This window comes from Andrena cerasifolii, chromosome 2 (assembly GCF_050908995.1).
Source record: "Andrena cerasifolii isolate SP2316 chromosome 2, iyAndCera1_principal, whole genome shotgun sequence".
NCBI classification, from domain to species: domain Eukaryota; kingdom Metazoa; phylum Arthropoda; class Insecta; order Hymenoptera; family Andrenidae; genus Andrena; species Andrena cerasifolii.
Genome location: NC_135119.1, coordinates 4,884,681 through 4,911,856, shown reverse-complemented (window position 1 = coordinate 4,911,856; position 27,176 = coordinate 4,884,681). Strand labels below are relative to the sequence as shown.

General features: G+C 36.5%; 1 protein-coding gene across 1 annotated transcript; it reads right to left on the bottom strand.

Annotated features, from left to right (window-relative positions):
- Window positions 1–2,908: 2,908 nt before the first annotated feature.
- LOC143378516 (uncharacterized) lies at window positions 2,909–26,587 on the bottom strand. Its single transcript, XM_076830339.1, has 3 exons — window positions 23,637–26,587; window positions 22,664–23,064; window positions 2,909–3,558 (listed from the first exon to the last, which is right to left on the bottom strand). Exons 1-2 carry the CDS (start codon window positions 24,266–24,268, stop codon window positions 22,671–22,673), a joined length of 1,026 nt encoding a protein of 341 aa, XP_076686454.1. The 5' UTR covers window positions 24,269–26,587; the 3' UTR covers window positions 2,909–3,558; window positions 22,664–22,670.
- Window positions 26,588–27,176: the final 589 nt, after the last annotated feature.

Below are 27,176 nucleotides of genomic sequence, written 5' to 3'. Positions count from 1 at the left end.
ATAAAGACAAGATTAAATAATAATAAAAAGATTGTTACTTACAGTGTGGTATGCTACCTTCTTATTCAGGCGAACTTGTACAATAAATCTAAATCTCTTGTTAAAAAAATTAAAAAGGAACGTAGTTACATTACTGTGAATCTAATACAAAAGTCACTAAATAACAAATACATAGAAAACTGCAGAGTTACTGTTGCACACGATCTTCAAATCGGTGATCATGTAAACTGTATTGTCAGTATAATAACATTGTCCACTCCTCCCTGGTAAGAGCTAATTATTACTGTTTACTTCTTCAATTATTCTTTCAATCCTAAATTCTTATTATTTTTCTAACTTATTATTTGCTGAACGTCAAAACTTCTACTAGATCAAATGTTAACGCCATCGTTAAACCTCAGCTGCCAATAATTTTTACATTCAGGGTACGGATGAAGAAATCACTATAGTATCGTATAAATAATAAAATGTATTTTAAATATTTCATAAAAAGTGTTACAGAAGATACAAGTAAAAAATGCTTACTGTAGGCTTATTCAAGGCACTTGTATTTACAGAGTTTCACTCGTTGTACTGCATGAACGTCGACTAATTCACGACTGATATGCATCTATCCGCCGCGCTACCGCGTGAACATCCCTGCGCGTCTCACAGTTAAGTCAGGAGGACGTCATTGCATCATTCTTAACTTAAGGTCTCGTTCAATTAAATTAAGTTAGAAATAATCAAGTACGTTAGGCTAATACAACAAAACCCTACTGTCCGCCGTAATAAATCGTATCGCGGCTAGATATATACAGTGTACAAAAAGGAAAGTTGCACGATATATATATATATGTATATAGGTATAGTGTACCAGCGTAGTAGTAATTACAACATAATCGATCGAGAATGGCGAAATAAACTTTATAACAATATTATACAGTTTCTTATTAAGTAATTCGTTTGTCGTTACGTACTCCTAATACTGAACGAATGAGAATCAGACATTTGTACAATAACTCATCTGAATTTACGGCTTAACATCGACGTAATTCATACTGACCGAGAGCTAAATGTAAATAATTAAATAATATTGATCGCAAGAAGATTAACCCTTTACTCCTTGGCACGCGGAATTACTTTCCCAAAGCGTATTGTCTCACGTATACCCTAATTGCTCACTGGACTACACTGTCAATATAAGTAGCAAACAGTTTCTTAAACACTCGTTAAAAAATATCATGTAGAAAAAATAGGGTTCGTCTTAATTTTACGTAAGGCACTTCAATACACACAAATCCTTTGATTTTCTTTTTCACAGCGGCAGGAACGTCCTTCCGTTCTCTTGCCTCGCACAAGCGTTCGAATCTTTATATTGCTTTTATTCTTAGGATATTTTACGTAACGTTAATACAAGGAAGTCGAAGCATTAATAATATCCTCAACGACGAGATTTTATCGAAATCTTCGTGTCAATTTGTTGGTTACATTGGAAGTCAATTTCGATCAGAAATCTGATTTTATGGATTGTCAACCCTTCGTTGACAGTCTGGGTGTGAGCCACCCATAAGCTGATTTTGACGCTCTGTACCTTCTGTACGTAAAATAAATACCGTTTTTCCAAAGCCGACTTACAAACTATTTTTTCTCTGAAAGTATTATATCTGAAGAATAACTCTGTAGATTTTTAGCTTCTAATATTGGAATTTGTAAAAGTTACAATTTTTTGAAGATTTTCTTCGTGTTTTCTCGACACACGGTAATCTAGATTTTTTTTACAAAAACTGTGATGAAATTTCAATAAAAGAACTATTGGAATATATTCTACAGACCTTGAAATTGACCCATGATTTTTTTCATAACCATTGGATTCTTCAGATAAGAATGGCAGTCTTTCAAAAATTGTTCTGGGTGAGAGCCACCCAGGTATGTCAAAGTTGATCGAAAAATAGTGGCGCGTCAACGAAGGGTTAAAATTACCGTCCTTTGGTTTTATAAATATTCTGAGTTCGACAAAATATCATTCTGTTAGAATTCTAATAATTCTCTAAAGCTACATCTGTTTAACAACAATTTAAACTATCTGCTTCATAGTAAAAATAACATAGTACAAATTTCTTCTTTCTTATTTCAAAACACCTGCAAAATCACCTTTTCGTAGGTCTCTTGAAATTACAATAAAAGAGTAGGAAATTTTGCTGTCAGTTTTTAGCGCTTATATCTATTGAGATGTGCGTTACTCTTAGGTAAATCTCAGTAAGTACTGATTTGTTCGCTGGCGTTGGTGTGCGAGAAAGAAAGAATCATTGAAAATTTATGAAAGTCTCGCGCACAAGTATTTCTTATAAATTTTGTTACCAACTTAGGGTCTTTTCTGTTATGGGACAACATTGTCTAAAAATTTGTCTCTCCATTGTCGATGACTGGGTTATATCTAGATTAGGTTTCACGATATATGTTCCAGAAATTCATATTCGATATAGCAAACCAATTAGCAATTAGAGTAAAGTACATTCAAAATATGTAAAACAATTAAATATTGTGTAAAAGCAATTAAATGTATTAAATGGTATTTATTAACCCTTCGTGGTCACTGGGGGTGTATTGCACCCCAAGAATAATTTTCGAGTTAAAATGTCGCGTCTTTACGACTTCCAAAGGGGATTTATCCCAAGAAAAAAAAATTTAAAAAAATTAAAAAATCGTTTTTTCCCACAACCGTGGAAAATCGCTCATTTTCAACTCCAATTTTTATCATATAAAAATTTAGATGTCTAGAAAAAGAATATTAGACCATGAGCGTATAAGTATTACGAACGTACAATTATCATTGAAAAGTTAAAAGATTAAAAAATACGAAAATGGTAACTGAAAAAATGACGCAGGGGTAGAGTGAACCCTGTGTGACCAACTTGTGATTTTAAGAATGTGTGACCACGAAGGGTTAAATAACACCAAATCGTCAGATTTCTTGCAATTTTATTTTTAAAAAATATCCCCCACGTTGTCCTACAACAGAGATGACCCCCTGATTCAATACAATTCTGTCTTTCTTCAAGACCAACCTTTAATTTCACATGTTGCATTGAGCGTTTGAGGATGAAAGTGGTGTAGCTCAATATTTGCCCAGTTACATCACTCTCACTTTCAGGGACTCACTTGTTGTTAATGGAAGGAAATTATGGGTTACAGTGTGGTAAACAATTTCATTCTGTTTGTGATCCTTTGGTTGGAATTTAACGTCAATTGAGATCACGCACCGTGAAGTCAGAGTCCTAGGAAGTGATTAGTTCATGAACGAAATCAAGATATTCAAATGAAACGTGTTGCCATTGATTTTCGTTAATGGTGTCCTGAATGCACTACCAAATAAACAGAGGGGAAAGACATCATAGGCAGTGGTGCGCATAGAAAAAGTACTATGGGCGATAAGTACAGTTTGTCGATATCCTGCTTTAACCAACGATATCCTCGGTGCAATTTGAAATCGATTGAAATCCCTTTCCAAAACCAAAATTTTGTCCTAGCATTATGAGATCACTCCAGCGAGTTTTGTGCCAAAGCTTCTGTACGGCGCTGTAACAAAAAAGATCAAGAGACATAGATTAATATGCTGCAATAATACGGATTTCATAGAATAAAATTATAACAATTTGCAAAAACAAGTATATTTAAATTCCTAAATTTTTTATAAGTACAGGTATTTAATTTTTAAGCAGAAATTATTTTTGTTTCTAGCTTGAAAATCGTTTTATGAAATTGGGGTTGCATTAATATAAATTGCATTAATATTTTTCTTTCTTTCTTGTCTCAGTGGTGTCTTATTTTATTATTTATACCAAGACAATTAACATTTTTCGGTTTCGCAGTGTCAAATATTTTGCGTAAAATATTTATTGCTATTGAAATATTTATTTGTATAAATTAAAAATATATCTGCTTAATATTATTTAATACATTTTTTGTTTGCATAAATAGCGATTGGTATAATTGGCGCAATTTTTGAATATCATTAATTTTGTAAAGCTAAATATAGCACGTTAATAAATTTGCGACAGCTTTTTTTTCGTTCGTCTGCGCGCGCGCGTATACTTGGCGCACTTTTTTTTACCTTTTTTTTTTAGAAAAGCGAATCTTTTTCTAGCAAAGAACCGTTACTCTGTCGAAACCCCGAAAATTTCCCCTTTGTGATTTATTTGAGAATAGCAGTTTCCATTTACTGTCGAGATGATTTCACGATTCTTCCAGGGGAAGGAAGAGGGATCCTGCATGGCGTTAGGATATTGTCCCGCCTGGCCATTGTGTTTCTTCCAGCTCGATCGTGAAGATCCTTATTTACCTGGATCAGCGAGAATTAAGCAGGGAAACGGGCGAGCGAATCTAGCAGACACCCTATCATGACCCCAAGGATCGTGGGAAAACTACGTGTATCCGGGAAAAAAATTACGGAAGGATCGATAATAAAATTGCTGGGAAAAATTTCTTTTATGCCTGGAACAAACTTTCGTTGACTATATATATATAGTTTGTTCCAAAGAAATTTCTCCCAGCAGTTTTATTATCGAACCTTCCGTAATTTTTTTACGGAATATATATATAACCCATCATCGAAACGAATAATTCATAAATCCGTGTTAATGTGATTTCAAAGCTAATATATTATTTCTGTCTAAGAATCTTGAAAGTTGCAAATCAAGCAGTTTTGCTAAAAGCCAATTTGCAAATTAACACAAGCAATAAGGATCGAACACTATCATATACTATATTACAAGATTTTTTCTTCATTTTACAGTCGATTAATTACACAGAAATAGAATTTTTGAGCAATTTGTTAGGCTTAAAAATTGTGTTATACCGGTAAGTTGTATCATTCCATAATTGATGCACTGCAATTTTGTTTTTATTCCTAAAAGTAGCGTAACTATCAGTCACGCGAGATAAGTGGCGGTGAAATAAAAAATTGTTAGAATTCAAGAGAGGGCGAACTTAATTATGTATGAAGAAGTAGACCTTGGGGTGTATCGCTTCCAGATAAAAGGATAAAAATTTGAAAAGCACTCTTCTGTAAGGACGTTCGTTTATCAGCAGCAGGGCGTGACTGGAAATCGTTCTCGAGCGGGACACTTTGGAATGTTAAAGCACCGCTGTCCTTTGGCGGTAATCCGTCTTGCATTTTTTTTACTTTATCACTGGCTATACAGGGTGTACCCCAAACGGTGACCCTCGAGGGTAGTGGTTAGGGAAGTAAAAGGAAATAGAAAATAGTCCTGTAAAGGGGGGTGTTGCATACGTGCACACAATCCCTCAAACTGATTTCTTCATAATCAATAAATTGAAATTTGTTACATTCTGTCAAATGTTATTTCATAATAATCGATTTTGAAATTTTCACCGTCACCCATCGAGTCGTTCACAAGTTCTATCGGCTCGTGTAGTTGCACAGTCTCAGCACATTCAGGGTGAGACAAAAGTATCGTGTCTCACATGAGACTTTAATCTCACGAGACTATTATTTCAATTATTTTATTATTTTTTAATTATTTTTTTATTAGGTTCACGAAACTAGACTAGTTTCATGATAGACTTTCAAAAGTCTCATCTATCGCGACTATTTCCATCATTCACGTTTAGTTGTTGCTCAGATTTTTGTCTCAAAAGTCTCAAGTATAATCTCATCGTGGATGCGCACCTTTACAGTCTGTTTTACGCGACACCAAGGTTATTTGCGATTCTATAAACGTAAATCTATAAATTCATCACCGTCAATAGCAGATGCTGCGTTAACCTGCGGGTGCAAAGGAAGGAAACAAATAAAAAACGACAATTCGTTGCTTCGGAAAGCATGATTGATAGTGTCATAAAAGAATTCCACAAGCAATTCTACTGAATCAGTCCCTGATCCTTTGGTATTTTGAATTTAGCTTAAGTCTTTTTAAAAACAGGGGTTAAAAACCGATTTTTTTATGCATTCGTAAAATTCATTTTCGGTTTTTAAATTTAAAAACCGGTTTTATATGCTGGAATTAATATGTAAAAGCGAATTAATTATTAATTAAAAACGTTAACATTTGTAGTACGTAATAGTTTACTGTAAAACTGTTCAAATGTTCTGAAGAAAAATACTAAATGAAATAAAGATTTATAAATTATATTTCGTACGGAGTTTAGTTATTTTAGATTTCTTTTCTTTTGGTTTTGTATGTGTGTATTTTATTGTGTTATATTTTTGTGATTCCATAAATATTAATAAAAGAAACTGAGTATTTTTAAAGTAGGTACAAATATGTATTTACTATTTTAATTATATTGTTTGTGAAAATTCCAAAAATCGATTCAACCGGTTTTTTGGGAATAGTGGAATTCGAAGACCAGTTGTTTCAAAAGTCGGTATTTTTATAAACCCTATCACCCTTAAGGGGTCATGCTCAGTCAGGCGACCGAAAAAAGGGTGGTCTTTGGAAATTTTTTACTCAAAAGCTGTACCACATTTCTCAAAAAATCTTTTTTCCTTTTAAGGATTGCATCTAGTACCGTGCATCGTAATTTTTTTATTTAAAAATATTTATCAATAACTGAGTTATTGTCCATCACATGAAGGTTCTCTAAAAAAACAATAACTTAGTTATTGATAAATATTTTTAAATAAAAAAATTACGATGCAGTGTACTAGATGCAATCCTTAAAAGGAAAAAAGATTTTTTGAGAAATGTGGTACAGCTTTTGAGTAAAAAATTTCCAAAGACCACCCTTTTTTTCGGCCGCCTGACTGAGCATGACCCCTTAAAGGGCAAATTTTGAAAGTGATAGAAAAATAACAATTTCCTCGTAACACGAGTTTGTATGTTCGGAGGAATCAGAGCCAATGATTATTTATCCTAGAAATGGTGTGAAAACCTGAAATGGTGTGGCCGTTACTCGCCTACATAGTTTCTAGGTTATGTTCAGACAGAATCCATCTTTGACGTCATTCCCCTTTTGTACGTTTCGACTTTCCTGTACCGAGTCTCGTTTCATAGAGTGAGGCACCATGTTTTGGGAGTTTATGAATTCATAAAGCTGATCCAAATATTCCACGTGCCATATATCAACTACATACATATGTAACTATGAATCCAGAAACACTAGCGTTATGGAGGGACATTAATAACAGTCAGCTTCCATCCTGATTTGCTAAAACCTACTTAGTTCAATTTTGTTACTTTTCCTTCCTCATTCGAGTATAATATACTAACATTACATTATTAATATTTTATTTTCGGTTAATATACCTACTAGGTGAAGCACCTAAATTGGCAACTTCAAATTACTCGTCAATTACTTGCTGTCTGAAAAAATGTTTTAAACAATAGTTACATGGTTTCAAGGAGGACTATTGCCTTACATGTCTGCCTTGATACGATGAAACTTTTGTTTGAAATATTGCCTCATGCAGCAAGTAATTTACGAGTAATTTGAAGCTGTCAAATTATTTAAGTGCCTCGCCCTGTATATCACACAGCTTCGGTGTTTATCAATTTTTGCTACAGCTTATATGCCATTATTCGTATTTCGTTTCTTTCTTAATGAAATTAATTAGTATGTTTCCACAAATATTTGAATTTCAAAATTATATATAAATATATGTAATTTCAAATATATATATTTATATATAATTTTGAAATTCAAATAGTTGTGGAAACAGACTAATTAATTTCATTAAGAAAGAAACGAATTACAAATAATATATAAATATATATATATTTATAAATATAAATATAAATATATATATATTTATAAATATAAATATATATATATATATTTATATATATATTTATAAATATAAATATAAATATATATATATATTTATATATTATTTGTAATTCGTTTCTAAATATAAATATATATATATTTCAGTCTAAAGATTAGCTGTGTACAAGTACAATATTCAGGATTCTCGGCCTGTTTCTCTGACACCGAATTTTATAATATAACTGAGAAATAGTAACGTGCAGACAGTTTAGATCTTTCCGCAGAAAAGGCTTAATCTTCAGACAGCATTACCAGATCCAAACCGTCGCCGATGCGGACGCGGTTAGTACATTGCCATGCTGGTAATGTTTATTGATAAGATACTCAACATGCGGGTTACCAGCATAACAGTCCTTTAAATTCTTTTGTTCTTCTCGAAATAAGTCGAAGAAGAAAACGAACAATGGACGGCGTCAACCCGGTCGTCATTATGTTTTACAACGCAGTTTCGTTTCTTAAAACGGGGAAAATGGAATGTCATTTACCCCGCGTGGAGGTGAAATACAGAAACTGAAAGCGTGACGAAAAATTTGTACAAACACTTGTTGCTCTTTCCATCGTTCTCTTCCTTCATTTTTTTTTCAAATTTGAGAATGGTTGCCCATTGATTTAATTTTCTTACTAAGATGTCATTTATTAGCTGTCTAAATCAGAGTCGACGTGTGAGTATGGCGTTTAAATTATTCGAGAACGAGCCATATTTTTTTTATAAATATATTTTATGTGGATGTAATCAAATACAATGCAATGGAAAATATAATTGTTTCAGGTTTTGCATAATTATTTACCACCGGAATGACCACGAAGTCCAAAGATTGTACATATGCAATGCTCTTGCACAAAGCCACCTTCATTCGAGTCACAATAACAACGGTTTGAATTGCTGGTGTTCTGGTCTCCATTAAGGGGTCTTCCCACTGTGACGCCCTGACAAAGTACCGCTGTTTGGAACCTTTTTTGCCACAAAAAAGAATGTGTTTACTAAATTGAAGTTTTTTCTATTTATTAATGTGTGTTTTGAGAATACAGAAATTTCTTTCATATTTTTTAATGCCTGCTTGCCCCAAAATAAGTGGGTGTAATATGCCCTATGAAAAAGAAAGATGCTCGATTGCGTCACACATTTTCGTTGTTCTTTCTCATCTTTTGCGTCGCAGAATGATTAAAAAAATTAGCTAATTTCGATAGTGGAACTTTGGACGTCCGCCATATTGTTAATTCTTCATCAATCTAATTAATCTTAGACCCTGCCATTGCGACAGTCATACTGATTACAAATCTTTTTGTTCTTTTGTCTCAGACGCACGGTTCCTCCAAAATCGGCCACGCAGTCGAGGAGTTTTTTATTAAACAATTTTTTTGTGATGGAAGACTCCGGTTCTCGTTAGATCACCGAAGTTAAGCATTACGGGGCGGTGTACTGGGGAAAGATGGGAGACCACCTTTCTCCCGGTGCGCTGCTGCTGCTGGGACCCGAAGGGGAGAGGAGGGATAAAAAAAATGGGACTATAGTTCGTTGAGCAATATAAGAAAAAATAAGCTTGAAACGCCATCCTGCTTTAAAACACAGGAAAACAATAAAAACAAACAAACAATTTTTTTTTATATTCACAAAACACACTAATACATTATTAAATATTAATACACATTAACCTACTTTTTCGAACGTCGGTGTCACACTGGGTCAATTCGACCCTGCCAGTTTTCAAACAGTTGTCATTTAAAAACTATTTGTTAAATTAAGTCTGAAAAATTCTAAGATAAAGTTTGAACAATGTAGAATATATGCCCATCGTTGAAAGTTGACATTTAAATTGTCATCATGCTTAAAAAAAATTTTAATAATAAGAGTTCCGACAAAAAGTTTTTTTGTTTAAAAAATTGTAGGGTAAATTTGACTCAGTGTGACAACCGAGGGTTAATAAACAGAAAAAAAATTCAATTTAGTAAACACATTCTTTTTGTGACAAAAAAAGTTCCAAACAGCGGTACTTATCAGGGCGTCACAGTGGAAAGAGCCTTTAATACATTTGTAATAAGCATTGCACAACTTTTTAAACTAAACTATTTTTACAACAGCAACACAGTACAAAGTTCTTTGTGTTAATAAGTACACCCATAAATTAGAAGTGATATTGTTCATGTCTACGATCTTTATTGCTCAAGTATGACATTAAAATGACCTTTCCAATTAGGTTTTCTTAAATTCCCACAATAAGAGAAGCTTAATATAAATTAACGCGATTATTATCCACCGATGAAACTCAATCGACCATATATCTTCCTTGCACACAGGGCCGTTCCTGGCGGGGGTGCAGAAGGTGCCCCCGCACCTGGGCGGCCAAACTTAAGGGCGACCACAGGCCCTATATTATATCTAAAGTTTTAACTAATAACAAATAATAACCGAAACTCTTTTGCACGTTAACTAAAAATCTTTAAAAAAAGATTTCAAAATTGCGTATATATCAATATAAAATTAAACACTGCATACCAAATTCTTAATTAAAAAATATTAAACTATTAAGGGCGGCAATATTGTTTTCGCACCTGGGCGGCCGAAGCCCAGGAACGGCCCCGCTTGCACAGAACGGTTAAGATAAACCCACTGTCGTGATTTTGTTACACTTTCGCGCAATAACATCCTCTGCGTTCGTACAAGCGACATTTGTAACTGTCATTTACAAGTGTACGTGACGGGTCTCGAAGAAAAATATAAAACGCAGCGTTCAGGCGCTCCACCAACGGTCAGGCGCACTTTTACCGAGCCCGAGAAATTTCGGTCGACGTATGGAGGCAGGTGACCATCAGTTAAAGAAGAAATTTCATCGAGTAGCTTCCGGCTTTTCGTGCGTCCACCGAAGAGAAATAATCGCGCTTAAAGCGAGGTTAAAGTTTCGCCGTGCTCGTTACGCGTGTTACAATAAAGGGGGCGCGGGGAGCGGCACCGAAAGAAGCACGATGGTCGCGCGCGCAACAGGGCGATACCGACGTGACTCGGGAGCCAAGGAAGGAATTTATTAAATTAATTTGCCGCGGCGACGCATCTCGTAAATTTCGTAGATGACCTCACTTTATAATTGTCGAGAATTACTTGCTCGCTCGCTCGCTCGCTGGGCAGCCTCGTGCGAGACTTCTTGCTCCCTAGGGCGCAACATTTTATTGGTACTTTCTTCGGGAACTACGCCACCGATATTCCGAATTCTCTGCGAAACGGCCGCCGCGTCAGAAATTGTAAGACAAGGCGGACTCGTTATCGCCAGAAGCGGAACATCACCTTAATTTTTGTGATTTACGCCGGGGATTCGTTTTAAGGGCAGTGTAATTGAACGGGATTAAAGGACAATAAAGATGCTTTGTAAGAACCGGGGGAAGAGGTTTTCTTTTAAACGCGAATGTTATTAATATTGCTTTCGAATGTTATTAATATTGATTGCTACCAATATATGTTGTTCGTTTTGTACGATATTAAGTTAAAGCTATTTGTGAAGCTATTTTTAACAAAAAGTTAAGCTATTTGTAAATATTTTTTTCTCGGTAAATACAACATATAATGAAATAAATCTTTTTGGTATTTATTAAGATACTCTTATATTGTAGAAAAAAAAATAAAAATAATGCTTTTAATTTGTTATAATGATTTTTTTTGTAGCCTCAATATGGCATCTAAAAAAGGTATATTCGTGGTTTAGGCTCAGGCTTATTCGAAACAAAAAATTCCAAAAGATTCTTAATCTGTATGAGTGTCGCTATAGCACCTAGCTCGACCCAGACCTAGCTCAATTAACAATTTTTGTCGAGAAATAACGGAGATTTTTCTCATGGAACACCCGAGAATACATCCTTTTGGGTGTTTCGTCAGACTTCTTTTTTCAAACCGGCGCCATTTTTTTATTTTTCAACCAAAATTGTTAATTGAGCTAGGAACTATAGCGACACTCGTGCAGATTATGAATCTTTTTGAATTTTTCGTTTCGGATTAGCCTGAGCCGGGAAATCACCTACGCCATGAAAATACCTCTTTTTTAAGTGCCATATTGACAGTGTAAAAAAAGCAATTAAAACAAATTGCAAAAATTCATTTTAATTTTTTTTTAATAATATAAGAATAGTTTAATAAATACCAAAAAGATTTATTTCATTATATGTTGCATTTACTGAGAAATATATCTTTAACAATAGCCTAATTTTTCGGCGGTTCAAAGTAAAAGGACCCCTTAAAGGGAGTTTGTGTGTACTTTGTGAATGCAAACTATCTGCATTAATTAGAATGCTGTAAAGTGCTAGGAGTTGGATTTAGTTTACGGATTTTTTTCCAGTTCCGTCGAACAACACTGGTTTTAGGAATCAGCTCGATTCTTGAGAGCCTCTTGCAGTGGAAAGTAGAGAGAAACGTTACACACGAATGTACGGTTTGACATATGGTAACCGTCCACTCACGCTTCTTAATCGCAGTGCTACCCATATGGCCACCACCAAATCCTCAACAACTGTCTTCAAAATTGTACATTTTATATATATATATATTAGTAGGCACCATACTTGTTACTTAAAGCTGAAGTAATTGTGATAAATAAAATATACCTCGTTCAGTACTTGTTTTGATAAAAAGTGACATTGCAAATACCGACTTAGTAATTTTCTCTATTTTAAACATGTACGTGGAGTTTATATATAGTTCTTATTATTGCATAAAATTAGTTGAAAATATTATTATTATTATTATTATTATTATTATTATTATTATTATTATTATTATTCGTCTTTATTACTTGACACATCCAGAGAAGAAAATAATACATAAAGACAAGCGAAGTAAATGGCGAGGCTGCAGTACAATACTGTTAGAAGCCTAACCATAACTAAATAACTAACTAAATGACTAAAAACTAACTAACATTAAGAAACTAGAAAGTTACTGTGACGCATAATGTAACCATATGTATCGCCGAGCTTTACATTTAAAATCAGGAAACGAATTTAAACCTCGAATATCAGGTGGGAGGGAATTATAGTAATGAGCCGAAATATAAGCAAAGGATGATTCAAATTTAGATGTCAAGTTAATGATTGTAACAACTATATTTGTATAGAGTAAAACAAACACTCCTAGTTAAGAAATAAGAATATATAGTTCGTAATTAGAAGGAAAGATCACAAAGCCATTCGAGGAATTAAACAGCCAGAATTATATAATGAGAGTTAATACTATAAAATCTTAATTGGCTAAACACTTTCGTGAACAAGATCGTATGCAGTATTTAAAGAACAGTAATCAGTTGGAAATTGTTATTTTATTGCGTAGTACTTCTGAGACAGAAATTTTATAATGAAAATTACACGATTTCTATTATCTAATAGCTACATAAATTTTCAACATAAGTGCAAATGTTAAATATTATCTTGAAATAGTAATTATGCTTATTACACTTTGTGTTTAACGTTTCCTGTAATGTTTAGAAATTAACTAGACTTTCTGTGTATGTAAAAGTTAATAAATATTGATAAGCATCAAACTACTAAACAAGTATTTTTCAGTTTACATTTTGGAGGCAGTATTAAATATTCAATGAATATAATATTCAAGGTTTAACTTCAGAAACAATTTCTATACTGTGCCACTTAAATAATACATAGTACAATCAAGAACGGAATGATTACTGTGGAAATCATAAAGTTTAGATGTGTCCACAGGTACTGATTAAATGTTGTAAGCAACGCGTTATTCTATGACAGGTTACTTCTGGTTTTGTATGTGTTCGTAATACTGACAACACTTTTTATCAAGTTATTATGGCGGTATGATGCGACTTAGTGTTACAGAGAATAATTTCTTAACCACTATCCTTTAAATATAGGTGACTGACAGACAGACTAAAACAAACATTCGTAGTTAAGAAATAGCATTCAGGGAACGAAATAAAAATACAGTTTCTCACAGCCATAATCGCACACTCTTTAAAATCGCATAACATTTTTAAAATTGGTCCAATTGACTTGAGTTTTTTTGAGAAGCTAGAAGGATTAGTTTGCTAAATGTCATGTCTCATCGTTTTGAAAAAAATGCAATTGGCCGCAGTAGCAAAAAAAAAAATAGTAAAGATCGTTTTTTCAATTTTTTTTTGTGAGCCTGTAATGAAAATTGAAAAAAAAAAACGTTTATAGATTGAGCTGTAAACGCTTAAAGATCGCAGAATAAGGTCGAGAATCGCTGATTTTGTGAATTTCCGCAATTTTCATGAAATTTTAGGCGCGTATATAACTTACTTAAATCTACAAACAGGTTTTTTTGAATTTTCGTTAGAGGCTCACAAAAAAAAGTTTAAAAAACGACCTTTCCTATTTGTTTTGTACTATTCCGACCAAGTGCATTTTTTTCAAAACGACGCATCACGTCACTTGGCAAACTAATCCTTCTAGCTTCTAAAAAAAACTCAAGTCGTTTGGATTAATTTTTACAAAGTTATGCGAATTTAAAGAGTGTACGATTATGGCTGTGAGCCACTGCATATAACTCGTAATTGGAAGAAAAGGTCGCAAACCCAGCGAAAAAAATTAAACAGCTAGAATTGTATAATGGAAATCGTTAGAATCAGTTTATGTGTAAGCTGTGTATGTGGAGCGCGCTTTTAAAAATTCGTTGAGTAACAAAATTGCGAACATTTTTCTTCGAACGTTTATTGTATATAAAATAATTAACTATATACATATTACTGTATACCCCTCTCAATACTTTATATGCAGATAAAGTTAAATTTCTATGATTATATATCAGCAAAGGGGTGGTTTGTGAGTATAAAAATTCTAATAAACAAATCGTGGAAATAGCGCGGCCACTTATGTTAAGTTTTAAGGGCCGCTTGTCTTAAAATTGTTATTCGTATTCTTTTCTTAATGATTGCTTGCTCGCTACCCATATGTTGAGCCTCTGTCGCCTTATGGGCGCCTGGAATCGCTCGAGTTTCATACCGATATGTGCGCATGCATTAAGTATTATATCTGACTGGCTGCATGGCACGTGGGTTACGCACGTTTCCTAAGGAAACCATGATTTCTATTTGTGGCCCGACGATTGCACGACCAGTCGATCTTTTTCCAGCTTCTGCACTGTGGCTCTGTCAACGTCTACCGCCATAATAGCAACGAGCTTAAACGCTGGCAGAAAGTAAAGATTCAATTCTAAAAATCATTCATTTCTGGTTCAGTCTTATCATTCTTATTCCATTCAATTTAATGGTAAATTCATCTATTTTTAAAGCATAATTTCCTTTTGTTATAAGTATTTTATAATATTAATTATTATTACAATACAATGATAATTAGAATATCAGTTTAGGAGAAATCAATAATTGACGAAGTATTGTTAGTAATTGAAAATTTATTTAGACTGCGTAGCTCAAGATTTATGCAACTACTAATGTTTTTCACTGTAGAATTGAAATTATTATTATTTACTATTTACTCACTGTAACATTACAATTATGCGAACTTCGCTGAATAGTTTGAATAAGCAGCTTGTTCACATTATTCCATTCAATTTAATGGTAAATTCATCTGTTTTTAAAGCATAATTTCCTTTTGTAATAAATATTTTATAATATTAATTATATTACAATACAATGATAATTAGAATGTCAGTTTAGGAGAAATCAATAATTGACGAAGTATTGTTAGTAATTGAAAATTTATTTAGACTGCATAAGCTCAAGATTTATGCAACTACTAGTGTTTTTCACCGTAGAATTGAAATTATTATTATTTACTATTTACTCACTGTAACATTACAATTATGCGAACTTCGCTGAATAGTTTGAATAATCAGCTTGTTCACATTATTCCATTCAATTTAATGGTAAATTCATCTGTTTTTAAAGCATAATTTCCTTTTGTAATAAATATTTTATAATATTAATTATTATTACAATACAATGATAATTAGAATATCAGTTTAGGAGAAATGAATAATTCACGAAGTATTGTTAGTAATTAAAAATTTATTTAGACTGCGTAAGCTCAAGATTTATGCACCTACTAGTGTTTTTCACTGTGGAATTGAAATTATTATTATTTACTATTTACTCACTGTAACATTTCAATTATGCGAACTTCGCTGAATAGTTTGAATAAGCAGCTTGTTCACATTATTCCATTCAATTTAATGTAAATTCATCTGTTTTTAAAGCATAATTTCCTTTTGCAATAAATATTTTATAATATTAATTATTATTACAATAAAATGATAATTAGAATGTCAGTTTAGGAGAAATCAATAATTGACGAAGTATTGTTAGTAATTGAAAATTTATTTAGACTGCATAAGCTCAAGATTTATGCAACTACTAGTGTTTTTCACCGTAGAATTGAAATTATTATTATTTACTATTTACTCACTGTAACATTACAATTATGCGAACTTCGCTGAATAGTTTGAATAATCAGCTTGTTCACATTATTCCATTCAATTTAATGGTAAATTCATCTGTTTTTAAAGCATAATTTCCTTTTGTAATAAATATTTTATAATATTAATTATTATTACAATACAATGATAATTAGAATATCAGTTTAGGAGAAATGAATAATTCACGAAGTATTGTTAGTAATTAAAAATTTATTTAGACTGCGTAAGCTCAAGATTTATGCACCTACTAGTGTTTTTCACTGTGGAATTGAAATTATTATTATTTATTATTTACTCACTGTAACATTACAATTACGCGAACATCGCTGAATAGTTTGAATAATCAGCTCGTATCTGTGAGTTACATAATCATTTTTTTTACGAACTTATGTTTACCGTGATTATGGAACTTATTTTTAAAGTCTTCATACTACATTTTTTCTGACACCACATGCGATAACTCTGGCAATTAGCAATTAATCTCCCAAAGTTCATTCTCCACCAATTACGATAACACCCCCAAATAGATTAATTTTCAGAAATAATATTCTGTTTGTCTTTTGATTTCGACGATGAGAGGCAAGCATGCGCGTGATCTGTGCGAGGAGAAACGGATCAATGACGAGCAATTGGAGACGAAGAAGATTGGGAAAGGTCTGGGCGAGGGATGTGTCGAGGAGGATACCTAACATATGGCGAAACGGTGAACCACTTCCGTTTGTGGGAGCTGGCTTTTGATGTAGCTGCCGCAGTGGCAGCGTTTCGAGACGGATGAAGAAGTGGAGTAAGCTGGCGTGAACTTGAAATTTTCCCTGACACGTGTTCGCTGAGATGCTAAGCATACCCCATCCAAGAACACTTTCTTACTTGCCAGCAACGTAAGTACAACTTCAGTAATCTTATCGCGCGATAAGTAAAGGTCCGCGCGCACATATCCGTTCCGTGTCAGTTCCGTATCGGTTCCGTGTCCCTAATTTCACTGACAAGTGTGTAGGAGACCTGCTCTGGGTCGGTCAGTCCCAATTCAGCCGTTTCTGCAAGCCCGCTGTACAGTTCTTTCAGTCAGTAGGTGACAAAAGTATTCGCGCACCCTTCAAGATGGAATAACATTTTTAAAATTGATCTTCCACGTTTCATCTGTCGACCTCGGACGAAAGGTATCGCGCGCCCGACGTTTGCGGGGTAGACAAAATCAGTATCGCGATACGAGATCCGTCGTGTGAACGGTTCTTAAGGAAGCTATAATGATCAATGGAAAATCGGTATGCATCGTAGACGTATCGCGATACATGTATCGCCGTGTGAAAAAGCTCTAAAGTTTGCGCGTCCTGTCGAAACGCACATCCAGCTCCATTTCCCTACACCCATCATTCATGCATCCGATCGTACCCTACACCTTACCGCGCAAAATTCAAATACAAAACTCTTTTCATTACAATTATTAATAACGACCAGAATTGTATCATGTTTGGTATAATTTTCATTGCGAAAACTCTAGCATTGGTGGTATTTGTATGGAGGTCTAATGTTAATTATAGAAATTCCCATTTTCATTACTGAGTGGCCTATTGCTGTCCTTGTCTTTATGACTCTACCCATACAGCACACTTCGTGGCGGCAGCGTTGCAGGATCGTTGCAGTAACCTTGCAGTGTTGCATGGTTGCAGCGCAATGTACATGTAACGTTGCTGCGACGTTGCCGTGCAACATTGCACGGGGCGGACGTAGAATTATTGCTGCATAGTTGCATCAATGTTGCGTTGCAATATTGCACTGCAACGATCCTGCAACTTTGCTGCAAAGTTACGGCAACGTTTGGCAACGTTTCCACAATGTTGCTGTAAAGTTACGGCAACGTTTGGCAACGTTTCCACAATGTTGCTGCAAAGTTACGGCAACGTTTGGCAACGTTTCCACAATGTTGCTGCAAAGTTACGGCAACGTTTGGCAACGTTTCCACAATGTTGCTGCAAAGTCACGGCAACGTTTGGCAACGTTTCCACAATGTTGCTGCAACGTTTGGCAACGTTTCCACAATGTTGCTGCAACGTTTGGCAACGTTTCCACAATGTTGCTGCAACGTTTGGCAACGTTTCCACAATGTTGCTGCAACGTTTGGCAACGTTTCCACAATGTTGCTGCAAAGTTACGGCAACGTTTGGCAACGTTTCCACAATGTTGCTGTAACATTGCGCCAGTATTGCAGCAACGTTGCTGCAACTAGCATTTAAACTTAAAATATTTCCGTTATTTGTAATGATACGAGAAAATGTCTAAGGAAAACAATGTTTGCTTCAGAGAGATAATTATTCTGACAGGGGCGATTTTTGTCTAGAAAAAGACTATTAGACCATGATTGTATAAGTGTTACGAACATACAATTAGGGTAAATTACCCAATTACTGACACCTAACCAATTACTGTCACCTTAAGCTATTTTACTTAAAATAACGAATAAATAAACTATAGTATATAATCTATAGTATAGATTATTGATTGAATTACATAATTCTTTTTGTGTCTGACATTACAAAGTTTATTTATTCGTTATTTGAAGTAAAAGAGCTTAAAGTGACAGTAATTGGTTAGGCGCCAGTAATGGGGTCCTTTACCCTATCACTGAAAAGTTAAAAGATTCAAAAATACGAAAATGGTAACTCAAAAAATGACGCTGGGGTACAGTGAACCCCGTGTGACCAACTTGTGATTATAAGAAGGTGTGACCACGAAGGGGATTAAATAAAAATTGTGTCCATCTGTGCTTTCTACCACCTTTTTGGTCTTCAAACAATTTTCAAAAGGAAGCAACTTTTCTGAATCAAGAAGTTGTAGAAACATATATTTAAGTAATTTTCACGTTAAATTGAATATGGAGTTTACTAGTAAAAATTAATTAATCTAATTGTAAGCAGTGATCACTTCTAAAAACCTACGACTAGCAATGTCACTAGGTTCGGTCGATGCGTTTAATTTATATATGCACGTATAAAACTAAAATCCACTGGAAAATTAATAATCAGACTGACACTTAACAGCGTACACTGAAAAAATTAATTAACCAACTAAAATTTTCCCCGACTAAACGCGTAAATACTTAATAAAACCACATTGTCAACACCAACAGTCTCCTTATTTTAGGCAAATAGAAAAGTGTTTTATGACTACACTAATATGATAGAGCTTCGAAAGTGTTACTACTGTCCATTCTTCTCAAATATTAGAATTCTACAGTTAACACATTTTTATTACTGCCTGTAGGCTACAGTTTACTCAGGTTGTAAGTGTACCCAGCAATGGTGATGCACTCAAGTGTCACGTCGGCACGCACTTCGCAAAGTGGTTACAGCGCGTAAAGTTTATTTTCGGGAGCGTCGCCGCTCAAGCATGTGTTCGAGAGGAAACGCCGAACACGAGTTTCCACTTGGCGACGCTTCCTCGGAGTAGTTGTCACGTGCGCCGCTCCGATCGACAGCCCCGACGGTTTCAGGCTACTTAAAATATTCCAATGACACTCTTCCACCAGGACTGTAACGCGTTTTACCCAACGAGGAACTATAATACACCGCTGGCTATTGTCCTTCGTCCGGTTAACTCCCTGTTTAATCACAGCGCACGTGCAATTTTCCTAGTTCTTCGCGAGGACACCTTTCCACTGAGGTTAGTCGAGTAAATACTCGATATAGTGAAACACCACGTTGAGTACGTAAGAAATTAACACGTACTCATCGCGACTATTAAATCTCGTGGGAATGTAAACGCGGTGAAGTTAGCACCGGTTTGTGGATTTTGATTAGCACTTGAAGTAGCAGGATCTATTAAGGGCGAATTCCACTGACGCCCAAATCGCCCGTGAGTTTCGTTAGGGTAGGTTTCCCTATACGCGACTGGACGCGACGTCAAGAATTTCGAAGTCGATTTTCTCGAAAATGAAGCACGATATGAAAAAAAGTTACTCTTCCTTTTCGATTTATAATGAGTAAATGAGTCGAGGAAAAGGAATAACATTTTTTGTTATTGCCCTTCATTTTCGAGAAAATCGACTTTGAAATTCTTGACGATGCGTCCAGAAAACGTAACTTAATGAAAATCACCGGCGATTTGGGCGTAAGTGGAATTTGCACTAAGAAGCTTTTCCAAAATATTTGTTTGCAAATGAGCGATAATAAGGAACCCTTAAGGTAGTTCCTGAATAATCTACTGAATTCAAGAAATCTTTGAAATTTCGTGCAAAACTAATTTGGAATGCAAGAAACCCTTGTATAAAATTTAAAATCGATTTACCACATAGTTATCGAGAGATTGTTAATTAAAGTTAATGCGTTTTAACACAGTGGCATGTGGCAGAGTCGAAAAAAGAGGGTTATAGCTTCAGTTTTTCTTCTGAAACAGGAACACTATGTTCAAGAAGTGTACCAAAATTGGCAGCAATGTGCATCGAAATGTCAGGAAATGAATTTATTAATTTCTGCAAAACTGACCACATAGTTTCTTCGTAAATCCCCATAGAAAAGTAGGTTTACGTGCAAATTTTTCAGCAACTACAGTGGCTCGCATTAATATTCGGACACTTTTTAAAATCGCATAACTTTTTTAGAATTCGTCCAAACAACTTGAGTTTTTTTGAGAAGCTAGTAGGATTAGTTTGCTACCTGACGCGTTTCGTCGTTTTGAAAAAAAATGTATTTGGTTAGAATAGCGAAAAGAATAGTAAAGGTCGATTTTTAAACTTTTTTTTGTGAGCTTGTAATGAAAATTAAAAAAAAACCGTTTCTAGATTGCAGTAAGTTGTATACGTGCCTAAAATTTCATGAAAATCGGTTAACGTTGCTCCGAGCTACAAACGTTTAAAGATCGCAGAATAAGGTCGAGAATCGCTGATTTCAGGAATTTTCGCGATTAAGATAGGGGCAGTACTTAACTTTACTTAGTTTTTTTTCTTCCTTTTATTTTTTCTAGTTCTTGTGCGTATGCCACTGTTTTTCTTTATTGTACAAATTGGGCTTGTCCCGTAATAAATAAATAAATAAATAAATGACGTGCTACGCCATTTTCACCGCCAAATTCGTTTTCAGCGAGCAAAAATTCGTCGGGAACGATATATTTCATTAAGGTTAGAAAACCTTGTCGGACAGTGCAATCATTATATCTATTCCAATAGAAAAACATACGATATTACTACTTTTTCATTTGTAATTTCATTTACTGTTTTTAATATTGTGTAATATGTTGTTTTATCTAATGCGGAACTATATCAAATATAATTCTGGGATATTAATAAAATATTTTATAAACTAACAAATGTGTCGAATTTGATGTTATGCAAGTTCATAGTTTTTGTTTTAATTACAAGTAAATAAGCTGGTATAAAAATTAAAAATATCCGAAACATTTATCATACTCGATATAGCGAACTGTTCAATAATATCGATCTGCACGAACGATGTAGATTGTACGTGTACATACCTTGTATGCACGGATCTGCTCGGATCTTTCGAGCCACTAGATTGTTTCAAACCGCTCGAAACAGGTTCGAACTGTTCACTTCATTTGAGCCGCTCGCTTTATTCGAGCTGCTCGCTTTATTCGAGCGCTCGGATCGGATCGGAAACCGAGTCTCGGCTCGAATCGAATTTCGAGCTACTCGAATATTCGAGTACTCGAACAGCTCTAATAGATCTAAATTGTGCAATTACAGATACGTGACAGCGGCAGATAAACTGTTCATACATTAAAGATGATGCTGTTTCAATGCTACGCCTTTTAAAATACTAAAGTAATTTGAAAAACAATAACTCATTAAATTCTACGAATCATGAGTTCTTTTACAATACCAAGGTTTAATGATATCGGTACGTGACTGAGATTTAACCTTCGGTGTGTCTAACAAGGAGAGTATTTTAGGTGTCCGCCTCCGATCATTTTGATTTTTGGATATGTTATAGAGGACCGAAAAATAAGAAACACGTGTTTTTTATTTTTCCCCGTTTTCATATTTGAGGGGTGAAAACTGCGATCAAAGTTAGGGTTGAAAAATCATTTTTGTGGATTTTTGAAAATCTGGCGAGTCAGTCATATTTCGCATTCAAAGACACAAAATTCGTCCATTGACACTATTCCCCTATCTCTAATAGTTCTCGAGATATTCCACAAAAATGATTTTCCAACCCTAACTTTGAACGCAGTTTTCACCCCCCAAATATGAAAACTGGGGAAAATAAAAAAACACGTATTTCTTATTTTTCGGTCCTCTATAACATATCCAAAAATCAAAATGATCGGAGGCGAATACCTAAAATACCCTCCTTGGACTGCAAATGATTAATATTCATATAATCATAAACAAAGAAAAATAATATCCCTAATATGTACGCTAATGTACATTTCGTTTTCGCAAACGGGAAACGAATATGCGCGCCTAACCGTGTTAAATAATCCAGCAATTTGAAATATTATATTTCTCAAGAAATCATAAATAAAGTTTAGAGAACTCACCTTTCTATTACACGTGCGTGAGGCGTTGGGCGTGTTGCTGATGAACCATTCTGCCCTGCTCCTGTTCCCACCAGCTGACAACATCCATGAATTCACCGGATTCGGTGATCTCCTGTTTATAATAGAGAGCTCCGGAAAAGGTTTCCGGACTGGCCGCGTAAACGGTGGCTGCACCCTCTTCACTGTCCCCGGCGCCACTGTACGGCGATAGAATTTGAGGTTCGAGGTTCTCTTCGTTCTGTCCGTAATACTCCGAGGGTGGAGATGCTACCGAGTTAGGGGATAGCCGAGAAAAATTCTGCGTGCCCGATAAAGTTCTCGGCTCAAGATTCTCTTCGTCCCCCACAGAGGACGTGTAGTAGTCGTGAGGAGAAGGTACTGCGGTTCGATTTGGCGATAATCTGCAAACATAATTGAAACAATGACTGTTACGTTGCTTTGTTTAACTCTATCCATTTAATTCTACCGTTTTTTAGATTACATCATTATATTGCCAAGTAGGCTGTCTATCGTTCAAACTGTTGTTTAAAACATGAATGACTTGATTCTTGGATATTGCGTTCCATATTATTAAGAGCGAAACAGGACTAGGATAAGTGGTTCTTTTATCATATTCAATACTGTTTAGTACACCACGTATATACGTGGAAACTTAAAGAAAGCTCCCTGCTGAACCTTGGCGGCGACCAGTATTGATTGATTAGAATGGAAGTTGACACCTGTTGTGGACAAGTCATGTGGGGTGGTCGGTTAATATAATTTCTTATTTAATGTTAGGCTTTATAACTTGCGTAAATAAAAGGCTAGGTGCTCGCAACAATATGCAAATATTGCAACCTGAGAATAATGTATTTTTGACTGCCTTGAGAATTTTCCGTGGAATTTGTATCAGTGAAAGACGATGTACATATATATTTGCACTGCAAATATAATGTTACTCCTATATTTGTTGTTATAAGGGAGGTAATTTTACCTGGACGTGGCCTTTTGTTTCCCAAGATCCTCGACCTCCTCCAACTGTTCGCCATCATCGTCTTCTGCAGCGAGGACGTCGTCTTCGAGGATCAGTCTTTCTCCGGATCCGTTGTGACTCGAGGAAACGACGCTGCTAGTGGGTGAAGGCACGCACTGAGTACCGCCGACATTCGAGTCGTATTCAACCCCATCAGCTTCAGCGAGCAGCCTCTGAAGCCCCCTAATGTACTCCACGGCCATTCGCAGTGTCTCTACTTTTGACAGCTTTTTGCCCCGGTCTCCGTAGCCTGCAGCGATGTGGCTTGGTATGTGCTGTCTCAACGTTGCAAATCCGTTGTTTACCTGCTTAACCCGGTTCCTTTCGCGCGCATTTCTTCGAGCAACCGCGACTGGCGGCGGTTGGCCATTCTTCCCGTGTTTCTTCAGCCTAGACGGGTCATAAGGCGGCAGCACGGTCGCTGAATTCATATTGTTATTGTTTACGTTGCTCTTAGGGGCTATCAGGTGAGGCTGATTGCCAATTATGTTGCTTTCGTTGTCTTGCAGTGTCCTCAGCAACATTAACTGCTCCTGCTCGTTACCGTTTATTTGTACTCTGTTGCAAAACACCGTAACACCCATAGTCGTCATCGTGATCACTCCCCGATGATCCCTTTAACAATTCGGCCAGAAATTGTTGTTCACCGAACGAATACGATTGATACGACGGAGTACAATGATCGTCGCTGAGGTGCGTTCTCATCAGTCTTTCTCAAGCGCAAAGTTCTTCCGCCAGATATTTAGCGCACGATGTTCCCGATAAAAAAATAAGGGATTTTTATCGTAACGATTGCAGAACGAGCTTACGTCGTGAGAATAGCAAAGCTGACGAGTTGCTTATCGACTCTAATGCCTTTCGAGGACGAGTCTAATTGATGGGCTTATAAATAAAACGCACTCTCCCCTCGAAGACAGAGATGATTATCGACACAGACGGTTAGACGACTGTTCGATTTAACGTTTAGATCTAGGTCAGACTATCTTGCGAGAATTGTACTGCTGAAGTTCATTCAAGCCGCCTGTCGATAATAAACTTTGTAATATGCTCGTTTATAGTAATGAAAACAACGCCAAGTTAAAATGCTATCTGTCAGAATCCTGGCACGTACACCCCTAATTGTTCAGCTTTATTTTGCAATGATTCGTTACTTGTACTTTGTTAGACAATGGTGAAACATTTGTTCAACGTAGCACCTTCTTCTAGTTAATCAGTTATTATACTTTGGAAGGAATTGTACAAGTCAATATCTATGGCGATAGGCCAGTCAATAATTTGCGACTCTAGGAATATGGAGTGTGCTGCTGAATAGCAGGTCTAGTTCTTACGATCTTCAGATAGGTCTTTGCCAATGCTTTCAATGGTCCACGGCTTCTTTCTCTACCAAATGACGAAGCTGATGACCCGAACCAAGATCCAATTGTCTCGCTGCCGGTCACAACGGCTTAAGTAAAGCATGAGGTCACCGTCTATTCTTCTCCACAACGGTCGTCGACTTCTTGAAAATTATTCTTCAGAATACTTCCTAATTACCAATTCTGCTCCAAAACGTGAAACGGAATCAGCTTTTTATCCACACGCCGCCTGCCAAGCTCTCGACGCTAGATACTCGAAACTCCAAAGCGTCTCTGCTGCAAGGCGTTTCACTCAGAGCCGAGATCATTAAATTGTGTTATCACGACATATAGTTTAACGAATTCTTTAGCACCAATGTTTCTATTTACAAAGAGAGCACTTTGAAGATTTTAGGGAGGCCCCGAACGATCTTAATGATATGTAACGGTACGAACAACCATCATTCACGTTTAAGCACTTATTACGAATCAATTCATTTATCCCGGTTATTAAGGCACTTGCAACCAATTTTCGTTGCTCTGCTCGTGCGACTAAGGCCACTTGTCATTGAAAATATAAGACACGAGTTTGTTATAGAGTTCAACCGGCAACATTTCGCGAGACCAACATTGGTGTCTAATACTTATCCAGCACCATATTAATCGTACGCTTTCAGACAGCTCCAACGTTTAAAGTACCCTAGGCGGTGATCGTTGTCCAAGGCAAATGTATCAGCCACTATTTCACTTCTTCAAAATAATCGAGATTCATGGCTGTATCACTGACATGAATCCACCGAAGCGACGAACTCCTGACACCCGGCATTCGTTACCGATCGCAGCAGCATTGTCTCGACTGGAGCCACCGTATCATAGTCTGCATAGCGTTTAACGAGTTTAGAACTCCGACGGAAGATTAGCTTTCGTTTAATCTATCGCTGCATAGCGAAGTGGCACGTAGAGATGTCGGCAGATACGAGAGAAAGAAGGATAAGGACCAGGCGGTGGAGGTTCTAAGCACACGCCGTAGGTCGATGCCTGTCTAAGCCAACTCAACGATCCTGAGTACAGATCACAGAACGAATTTGTAAACCGTTTCGTCCATTCAATTTTGCAAAATCCGCAGATTCGTTTAATTTACAGATTCACTCGAGTGGAACGGTGGAAAGTTCACTTGGGGCCGCGATCTCGTTCAACGGACACGCGACGAACCCCCCACGTTTTATTCACTTCACGGCTGCGTATCCCGCGGGTGTCTCGGGCCGATCGAGTAGATCCCGAAGCGCGGTCACTTGAACTCGGTCTGAAATTCCTCCGAGCTATCGGGGTTTCCTCGACACTGTAGCCGATCGCCGCTCGGTACCCGTCATCGGTCACTTTTTCACAGAACTCTTCCCGTCGAATAGCAGCAGCTCCCGTTTCTGATCAGACCTCCGTGCTACGCACCGCATGGCGTCCGCGTTGAGAATGAGCGCGGACATCCGATAGATGGGTTAGGTTTCAGCATTTTGCCACACTACTGAGTGAGACGGAGGGCTGGCTCAAGGGGGAGAGCCACGGGGGGATTTAGGACCTACGAGGGGAATAAAGAACGACAAAGGAGCGAGCAAGAGAGGCGTCGAGGGAGACGCGTGTGTACGACGCGGGCAAGGTGGTGGGGATTTTGAGCACGCGCCGCAGCCCCCTCGTTTCTTCTCCCCCGGAACTGAAAAGGGGGACCGTGCGCGCCATATGCCGGGGGAAGAGCGTGTGCCAGTTGCGTGTATCGGTGCACGTATGGGTGCCTTATGCGGCTGCGCGTACGCGCGCCTCGCTGAGAGTATCTGCTGTCGGCCGGGCAACGCGAGCGCGCGCGCGCGCTCGCTACGCATTCATGCCCGTTGATGCTTGACTAGACGTCTACTGGGCCCTGTTATTTCGAGAGCTTTGCGAAAGTGAATCCATGGACGTAAAATGTAATAGGAAAGTCCCGGAAATTCGCGAGGGTGGCTTGATGGATGAGAATCGCGTCTTCAATGCCGTCTAAATTGTTGGCCACTTATTCGTGAGTGCTGCTTGGGTTCAACAGTTTGCGTAACAACAGATGGAATCCCATTAATGGAAATCCGCGGCTGAGAAGGACTATGGACACCGACAAATAACGCGATTTTGTTGAAATTTAATCGAT

Excerpts from the sequence above, each read along its gene's own strand:
- LOC143378516 (XM_076830339.1), bottom strand. The coding sequence starts at position 24,268 with ATGACGACTATGGGTGTTACGGTGTTTTGCAACAGAGTACAAATAAAC. Across the intron at positions 23,065-23,636 it reads AAACAAAAGGCCACGTCCAG|ATTATCGCCAAATCGAACCG; the intron begins GTAAAATTACCT and ends TTATGTTTGCAG.